Genomic DNA, 8,805 nt, shown 5'->3' on the forward strand with positions numbered 1-8,805 from the left:
TTTTGCATACAAATAAAATAGTGAGTTATTTTTTTAATCATTGTTTTAAGTCAATTATGAATTTAGAGCAACATATAATGATTTTATGTATGCTCGAAATAGCTAGTACTCTTAAATATACACTCTTATTGCGTTGTCTAGAATAAAATTTAAACTGGCAAGTAGTAGTAAATTTTATGTATAAAAAAAAAATTGTATTATTATATTATTACTATTATTATTATTATTATTATTATTATTATTATTATGTACCTAAATATTTCTTATTATAAAATGTGACAAGATATTGTTCTTACATTGATCTCATCTGTCATTTTAATATTATATAATTATAAAATTGAAAAGTAATGAAAAGAAATACAAATGAAATTGTAAATATAAGCTAATTAGATAAAAAGTATTGTAAAATGAAACACTATTATTTATTTTTATTTGTTAAATTTTTTTTTTTTGTCATGTTATTTGTTAAGAAACAAAGCGACGAATTGTTTATCTTATTTACACGCATCTTATGTTGTCTTACAATTGTATATGTGTGTGTGTGTGTGTATATATATATACACACACACACACATAAATATTTGTATGTTACGTGGTGTTTAAATATGATACATGTGGATATTGTATATTTTTGTATATAATGTTGTTTATATATAATATTAAAATAAAAACTCTTATTTTCATTATATGATATCAAAAAATATAGATATACATTATGTAATTATATTTGTATATAAGATAAAGATATATTAAACTATTTAGTAGCACATGCTTTATATATATATTTAGTGATACATTTTTATTTCACAAAAGTTGAAGATTGTTTAGAGAAAATTTTTTTAAAAAAAAACTAACAAAAAAATAAATAATGTTTTGGAAAAAAAAAATGTGTTTATCTATTGTGAAATATTAAATCTATGCGACCATCTGGTATTCTGTTCATGCGATAGACCATGCCAATTTTTTTTGAATGTTCGGTTGGTATACTGATTTTAAAGTTTTTAATTAACTGAAAACAATATGTAATATTTTATTAATATTTTATTTGTTGGTTAGTATTTGTATTTTACTTCAGACAGGAGTATTGTCATTTCTTGCATAGCAACATGTCTTCCTGGACACATTCTAGGTCCATGTCCAAAAGGTAACGAAGCGTATGGATCAAACTTTTGGTTGTTAAAATTTCTTAGCCATCGGCTGGGCTGATACTCTAATGGATTTTTAAAGTATACTTCTTTTATCGAAGTTAAAGAATTAAACGCCATCACCAATGTCTAGCATATAAGATTAATTTAAACTACCATTGCATTATATTTAAAATTATATAAATTTGGATTTACATTTGCTGGAATTTCATAACCGCCAATGACACTGGTTTTTGGAAGATATCTGGCATTTGCACCTGCAGTAGGGGAGAGTCGAAGTGTTTCTTTTATGCAAGCTGTTAGATATGCTTTTGTACCTTGTTGAACATCCTTTTGACAAGCTTTTTGTATACTTTCATTTTGAGAAATATAATACAATGTCATTGCTAAAGTAGTAGCAGTCTATATTAAAAATTAAATAATATTATTTTTATGTTAAAATTGCAAACATTAATAAATACTAACAGCATCAATCCCTCCAAAAAATATTTCTAATACAAGTAAATTTTTATCAGTATTTGATAAATTTGTATTTGTATTAATAGCATTAACTAGAGCATTGTGTTCATGTGCCTGTTTCAGGTACTCATCAATAAAACTGAAAATTCTAATTAATATTAACTACTATTAAATGTGATATATTATAGTGGTAATTACTTCATACACGTGGAATGTGAGCTTTCTAGACTTTTATAGGCATTTGTTTTATAAAATTGCCATATAGGTGGTTCTTTGAGAGAGTTGTACAATCCATTCATGAATTTATTTCCGGCTTCCAAAATAGATTCAGACATGGTAGTATTTAAGCATTTTATTCTTAATCCAGGCGAGACTATAGAAATTGCTGGATGGAAGAAAAACATTCATTAAAAGTAATCATAATACAAATGTAATTTAAGCGTTGTTAATTATTACCGTCAATGGCAAATTTAGTCAAGTGATAAAACATATCTTTCAAACATTTGTCTTTATTTCGGTACAATTTTATATATTCAACGAAATCTAATGCTGCTTCTTTATGCTGAGGAATGTAACTTTCATAAATATTTTTTGTCATTAAAGGAGCAATAGCTTTTCTCAGTCTATACCATTCTACACCGTTCCTAAAATTAGATTATTAATTGTTAATCCAACAATAAATAATTATATTATGAAATATTTTTTAAAACAGATAAATTTATAATATATTTATTTGCAATTTAAAATTTTCCTACAGTATTTAGTCACAATATTTAATATTAGTCTAGCAGTAGGTATTTTTGTTGTGTCTGCCATTTAAAATGTTATTGTAATCAAATACTATCTTATGTACGTAACGAATATACTTAAAATATTTAGTAATAAATTGTTTACATTTTTGTAACTCACCTTGAACTAGTTGAACTTTAATTGTAAGCTTTAGTGTCAAGAGAATTGATACAAAAACTATAATAAAGGTATGCAATATTTTTTTTCATCATAAACTTTTAAAATTAATTAATTTTATTATTATGTTATAATCTTAAGTAGGCATTTAATATCATGTTTGCATATTTTTATAAGTTATAGCTTATAAGTCATATAGTTCTAAAAAATCAATTATTTATTTAATAAATGTTCTATTAATACCACTAAAGGAAAATAATCACAGAGCACAACTGAAGAAAAAAAATCAAATCAACTTCAATATTTTATAAGCAAAGGTTTCAGTAACAGTTGGTAATTTAAAAATGATATTAAATTATGTATTTAAATTTTTTATAATGATATATTATTCTTACTCAGATACTAATCCTCCAGTGCCAAATGGTTTTTTTCTGAGTAGGTTTAAAGCCGGAAATATGGGTCTTGCTGGGTGTTTGCCTTCATGGGCAAACATAGTTTTGGCATCTTCTACTCTTGTAACAACAATCATTGTCTTGCCACTTAAGATCAGTTTAAACACTGGGCCCAACATACATTCTATGTCACCCATAGCTTCTGTCAAGCGTAAAGAGTTGTAAGGACCTTTTTTATTTAAATAATATTTAATTAATATGGAAACTAATAAGCCAATTTAAGTAATACCTACCAATTTTTGGGATGAACAAATGTGTGTGGCCTAGTAGAGGCCATCTTTTGGGTTCAGGTATGCTACTAAACGGCTTGGATAGACGGCAAGTCATGACTAGTTATTGTAAGAGATAGACAGAGTACATAAAATCAGATTGGCTATATTATATATTCAGTGGTAATCAGTTTAGCGATTAATCTGTATTCTATGTTTCAATAATATGGTAATTCATTGGGAGTTTGTTTATGGTACATAATATAAAGTACTTACTAAACATTTATATGCAAATTACACCACCGTTTACCAAACACGAATATTACATTTTTATTAACATATTATACATTTTTTTTTTTTTTTTTATTCAGTAATAGTATTAGACAGGCGACAAAAACTGTATTCTTGTGTTTCGTTACATAACATAATAAATATGAATTAGAGTTTATTAATCGAATTCACTAATTTATCATTAAATATTCGCATAATGGCGTCATTGACAAAGCTGATTGTCTAATAAACTAATAAATAATATGTAAAGTACTAACAGTAATAACTATTATCTACTATGTAGTAATAGTATCTTTTATTTAATAAGTTTATCTGATATACTGATATGTGAATCACGATTCACGGTCGTTGGTAAATAATAACTATATTATAATTTACTCAACGTTAATACTAAATAGTAAATAATTAAATAGTAAATACTAAATAGTAATTAATATTAAATAAATAACCAGATAACCAACAGGTAGTTGTTATTATTTTGAAATGTTTTGCGCAACGTTGCCGAAAACGCCGGTCGTTTTGTTTCCATATCGTACAACATTGATACTGGCAACGTTGCACCGTCGCGTCCGGGTCCGTCATCCATTTTGTTTACATATTATCGTCGTTCCTACAATTGCAGCACCTTCGACAACTACAAGCTATAGCAAACGGGGTCCTCCACTCCGTCTAGCTGTTAACGATTCGGCCGCTGCCTTTGCGTTTTGCCGTTTTGTCTTAAGTAATTAGTTCTTCTTTTTGGATTTTACCTCTCGTAGTCCACGTTGACAACAATATCACATCAGGTTTACTTAATGTCATTTTATAACGTAGAATTACCGGTTTTTTAAATCTTCAAGTTTTCACGATTTCTTATTTTTATTTTTGTTGCCGTAGCAGAAGCACCAGCAAGTGTACGCCACCCACACTATTCGCCATTTCATTTTCGAATGTGAGTATTAATAATATTAATCATTGAAAACGTACGCAAGTACAACTAATATATACCAATAATTAATAACGATGTTAAAACTAATTTTTATTAAGAATCGTAGTCGGTAAATTGACCTCAGTTGTCGACAAAGGGTTGAATTGGTTAACGCCACCATCGCTACATTTTCCTTTGCAGAGTAGTCATTTTTTTTCGCCCTGATTTTATTTCATCGCTTTAGCAAGCGGAGGTTTTTTTTAAATACCTTATTAGTAATTATTAATTACTAATTAATATAATATCGATATATTTTTGTTGTGATCTTCCGCGTCTAATGGTTTAAGCCTCACTCAGTAAATAATCTGCCATTTTCCCTTATTTTTTTATTGAAAGCAATGTGGGATATCATATTGTTTCATAACATTTAATAATAGTTTTTTGACTTCTGCAATTAGTAATTTCATAAAATATTTTCTTAATGTTCGAGACTAATAATGTAGGTATTTTATTGCTCCTATTTTGTGGATCATGATTACCTAATTTATTAAATATGTCAGCAAACATTTCTTACTACATAGTTTTAATTTATGGACACAAACTCCTAACTAATTACATACATATATTTTTATAAATTAATGCAATACTTATTGGGATATATGATGGAAATAATTTATAGTACCAACTAATGTCAATGAACAGTAATATAATTAAAAATAAATATTTCTTAATGATATTTACATTCAGTTTTTTTATTAATTTACATTGATACTTTAATAATAATCATAATGATCAAAATCTTAGTATTTAAAATTTCTAATTATGTATCACTTTCATAACTGACTTAAAATCAATTTAAAGACTCAATTCTATTTAAGAATAAAAATGGTTTATTGATTTAATAAATACTTAATAAAAAGTTATTTCATTTGTAGATAAAATATTTTATAATATTTAATAATGAATTGTATTATATAAATAAGTTTGTTTCTAAATGTGGAATATTTTATTAGATAATGCATTTTTTACAATTTGAAGTAAGTAATCTTTTAATTAAAACAATAAACTAAAAATTTATCTAGGTATAAGTATCAATTTACTTTAAAATATTAAACATTTTATTATGTAAAATTATATTAAGATTGTGTTGTCTTCTTATTATACATTATAGAAATAGCATTTGTAAATATTTATTTAAAGTTAGTACTAAATGCTATTATTTGTGTATGGATAATGAGTTAATGACTCATCATTTTGACATTTTATTTATTTTTTTATTTTTAAATAATTATGTATTTATTATTATCCTTTCAGGACATTATAAGAAACTAATATTGCTTAAATAATACTTATGTAAAACGTTTCCAAGGTTAAAGTTTTGCTTTATTTCAGTTTTTGTTAGGCAATTGAAATTTACATTTTTTAACTGAAAATAAAAGAAAAGGAAATAAAGTGATTATTAGAAAATATTATTCTTTGAGTGTCTTAGCTTTTAATAATTTAGTATTGAAATTACTGTGTCATAATTTTTGTTTATTATTGGTGTTATTTCAGGGGTTTGCATTATAATTAACTGGTATCCATAATATCCCTTAAATATTTAAAAATCTATATAATTCTAATTTTTTAATTTACAAATTGATAATATGTTGTATTTTGTGGTTATAAATAATAATTATACTTTGTTTGTCTATTATATATTATTCATCGGTAATATTTTATGTATTGAAAATTGGGTTTATAGTTTTCAAGTTAAATTTTTCATATGGTTAATAAGAATTGAATTTAAGTGTTCATTTTTAACGAAATTTTTATAGTCAGTAGTATATATTAGGATTTTTTATGATTTCCATTCAAGGTTATCTATTATGATGTATTTTTTATTAATTATTATATTTATAGGTACTTGTTTTATATTTTTTCTATTTAGTATTTAATATTTATGAGTAAGTTAATTTTAAAATAACTTTTTTATTTTGTTTTTTAGTCAAGACTTAAAGCAACATGTCTCATCGTGACTGGGATCAATCGTGCAAAGTGTATATTGGTAATTTGGGCCAAAATGGTACTAAACATGAAATTGAAGCATCATTCACAAAATATGGTCCATTAAAAAATACTTGGATTGCTAGAAATCCACCTGGTTTTGCCTTTGTTGAATTTGAGGATCCTAGAGATGCTGAAGATGCAGTTAGAGGACTTGATGGAACGTTAGTAAACATAATATGAATAAAATTGTTTCAAATACTTAAAACAATAAATTCATTCTTTTTAGCCGAATTTGTGGAGTTCGTGTACGTGTAGAAATGTCTAGCAACAGACCTCGTGGTGGACGTGATGGTCGTGGTGGTGGTGGAGGAGGTGATCGCAGAGGTGGTGGTGGAGGAGGTGGTGGATACAACAGAGGTCCTCCACGCTACAATGATAGGTATAACGACAGGTAACATTTTATTAATTAGTTCTTCATTTAATGATTAACTTTGAATTCATGTTTTAATTTAATTTTTGTTTAAACATTGGGTTCAGTATACTTTTTAGATAATTTTTTAAACATTAATAAATTAACTAACTTTTTCTTCTAGCAAATAATTCAGTATATTTTGAATTTCTGTTGATCATTTATAATATATTTTTGCTGATTGGGTTTGCCTTTTTTATTTCATTGGTTATTTGCAAATATATTTTTTCATTTATTTCCTTGTCATACCTTGTTCTGGTAAGTTTTTTATTTTGAGGTCTACTTCTTAGGAAAATAATTTTTTTGTTTATTTGTTTTTTTTTTCTAATTGGGCTTTAATTGGATCTTTTTTATTTTTGGGATAATTTACAGGAAAAGGATCATTGGTTATCGCCCATACTAAAAAAATTTATCATCCCATCTTATAAAAAAAACCTCACACTGACAATATGACTTGACCAACAATTTTCGTACTTCGCTCCACCAATTCTACTGAATTGAAATACCGTAACGTGTTTTTAACATCATGCGGGCGGAAACAGCCTATTCTACACTATTCTACAATATTCTTCCAACGCCTCTACCCTACGATCAACTCTTCACAAGCACTCGTATGCTTTCTTGGCTGTTTTAACATCTCCACTCACACTCTCCATCTAAACAACATATGGTATTATTTATTCTTTCATTGAAAATTGAGAGTTGTAAGTTAAAAGGTATTTAGTTTTTTGTTTTGTTTTTTTTTTTTTTAAACAATTACCTATGACATGTTTTTTAATAGGAGCTGTAATAAGTAAGTTTAATTAATATTCCCCAGTTGGAAATGGATATGGCTTTAGTATCTATTTTTATTATGATATATAACTGTTTAAATTGTATTTTAGATCACGATCGCGATCTCCTAAACGTCGTGCACCACCATCACGGTCACGTTCAAGGAGCTACTCACCAAGACAGCGTCGTACGTCACATTCCTAAGTTAAACATTTTAAACAACGATGATACAGGTTCCATATAATATGAACTTTAGTATGCCCCAATTATTATTGTTCCCTATAAAACTTCAATATTTTCTGTTAGTATTTTACAGAAATCCTAATGATTTTTTTGTTTTTAATCATCTAATTTGTAATTTTTTTTTTACTCAAGATCACTTAAAATTTGATAGCTTTATAATAAGTTGACTTTTGTAAGTTATTTTTTTTTCATTGTACCTACCATGAATTTGGTTTACTTAAAATATACAATACACTTAGATAAACAATTACAGTTTTTAATTGTATAGATTTTCTTGTGTTGGTCCTCCTTTTATATAATCTCTCCCCTTAATGCAGAGGTTCCCAAACTTTCAGCCTCGGAGTCTTTTTTTAAGAAGTTTCTCGTGGAGCCCCAAGAAATATTTAACGTTCATTTGCATTTGCCTGTGTTCTATGAAGCATAATTAACACGAACTGTATACATACAGACAATAATGAACGGAGCCCTTGGGAAACCATTGCGGAGCCCCAAGGACTCCGCGGAGCACAGTTTGGGAACCGCTGCCTTAATGCTTCCTGACTATTTAAAATCTTGCTTATTTTTGAACAATGAATTCAATTAGTGGTTAAACTGTTAAAATGGTTAAATAGCTTGACTAACTTAGATTTTAAGAATTATAAACAAACATTTTGTATTTCAGGGTTAAAGTAATCAATTTATACTTGATATATCAATTATTATAATGATTGTGATAAATCTAAAAATCATCTATAAATAAAGTAGGTGGCTGCTAGTAAATTAATTTTATTTAAAATTTTATAAAAAAAAGTCAACATTAACTTAAATATTGTAAAACCAAATAGAACTATTCAAATTTAAAGTGAGTTATAAGTTGTAAGAACTAATAGGCTTATTTTAATAGTGGTTTATTATTATTAACCAATATAAATTATGTTTACTTTAGGTCTGAATAATATCTATTTACCCCTCATTTAATTTA

The 8,805-nt window shown here is 26.5% G+C and overlaps 2 protein-coding genes across 13 annotated transcripts; one reads left to right on the plus strand and one right to left on the minus strand.

Annotated features, from left to right (window-relative positions):
- Positions 1-843: 843 nt before the first annotated feature.
- On the minus strand, positions 844-3,710 carry LOC112599307 (probable cytochrome P450 49a1). Of its 7 annotated transcripts, none has more exons than XM_025346144.1 (9): positions 3,448-3,710; positions 3,196-3,291; positions 2,906-3,104; positions 2,061-2,248; positions 1,803-1,989; positions 1,611-1,752; positions 1,341-1,547; positions 1,071-1,274; positions 844-1,009 (listed from the first exon to the last, which is right to left on the minus strand). In XM_025346144.1, exons 1-9 carry the CDS (start codon positions 3,452-3,454, stop codon positions 893-895), a joined length of 1,347 nt encoding a protein of 448 aa, XP_025201929.1. In that variant the 5' UTR covers positions 3,455-3,710; the 3' UTR covers positions 844-892. The 7 variants fall into 7 exon arrangements, with proteins under 7 accessions (XP_025201929.1, XP_025201925.1, XP_025201928.1 ...); XM_025346140.1 differs by having other exon boundaries at positions 2,906-3,131; positions 3,448-3,708; XM_025346143.1 differs by having other exon boundaries at positions 2,906-3,131; positions 3,196-3,382; positions 3,448-3,707.
- Positions 3,711-4,064: 354 nt separating this feature from the next.
- Positions 4,065-7,880, plus strand: LOC112599298 (RNA-binding protein 1-like). Of its 6 annotated transcripts, none has more exons than XR_003114933.1 (5): positions 4,065-4,393; positions 6,357-6,579; positions 6,645-6,809; positions 7,200-7,543; positions 7,712-7,804. XR_003114933.1 is itself a non-coding variant. In XM_025346126.1 (5 exons), the coding sequence occupies exons 3-5, from the start codon at positions 6,374-6,376 to the stop codon at positions 7,803-7,805; spliced, it is 465 nt and encodes a 154-aa protein (XP_025201911.1). In that variant the 5' UTR covers positions 4,066-4,247; positions 4,339-4,393; positions 6,357-6,373; the 3' UTR covers positions 7,806-7,880. The 6 variants fall into 6 exon arrangements, 3 of the variants coding, with proteins under 3 accessions (XP_025201911.1, XP_025201912.1, XP_025201913.1); XR_003114935.1 differs by having other exon boundaries at positions 6,645-6,797; XR_003114934.1 differs by having other exon boundaries at positions 7,200-7,497; positions 7,712-7,785.
- The last annotated feature ends 925 nt before the right edge of the window (positions 7,881-8,805 follow it).

This window comes from Melanaphis sacchari, unplaced genomic scaffold, assembly GCF_002803265.2.
Source record: "Melanaphis sacchari strain LSU unplaced genomic scaffold, SCAv2.0 Contig50_pilon_pilon, whole genome shotgun sequence".
In the NCBI taxonomy this organism is placed as follows: Eukaryota; Metazoa; Arthropoda; class Insecta; order Hemiptera; family Aphididae; genus Melanaphis; species Melanaphis sacchari.

What these genes read in the sequence shown, in the direction of transcription:
- LOC112599298 (XM_025346126.1), top strand. Translation starts at nt 6,374, where the DNA reads ATGTCTCATCGTGACTGGGATCAATCGTGCAAAGTGTATATTGGTAAT. An exon ending in GTTAGAGGACTTGATGGAAC is followed by an intron (nt 6,580 to 6,644) that starts GTTAGTAAACAT and finishes CATTCTTTTTAG; the next exon opens with CCGAATTTGTGGAGTTCGTG. An exon ending in AATGATAGGTATAACGACAG is followed by an intron (nt 6,810 to 7,711) that starts GTAACATTTTAT and finishes ATTGTATTTTAG; the next exon opens with ATCACGATCGCGATCTCCTA.
- LOC112599307 (XM_025346140.1), bottom strand. An exon ending in TTTGTTCATCCCAAAAATTG is followed by an intron (nt 3,132 to 3,195) that starts GTAGGTATTACT and finishes TAAATAAAAAAG; the next exon opens with GTCCTTACAACTCTTTACGC. An exon ending in TGACAATACTCCTGTCTGAA is followed by an intron (nt 1,010 to 1,070) that starts GTAAAATACAAA and finishes TATTGTTTTCAG; the next exon opens with TTAATTAAAAACTTTAAAAT.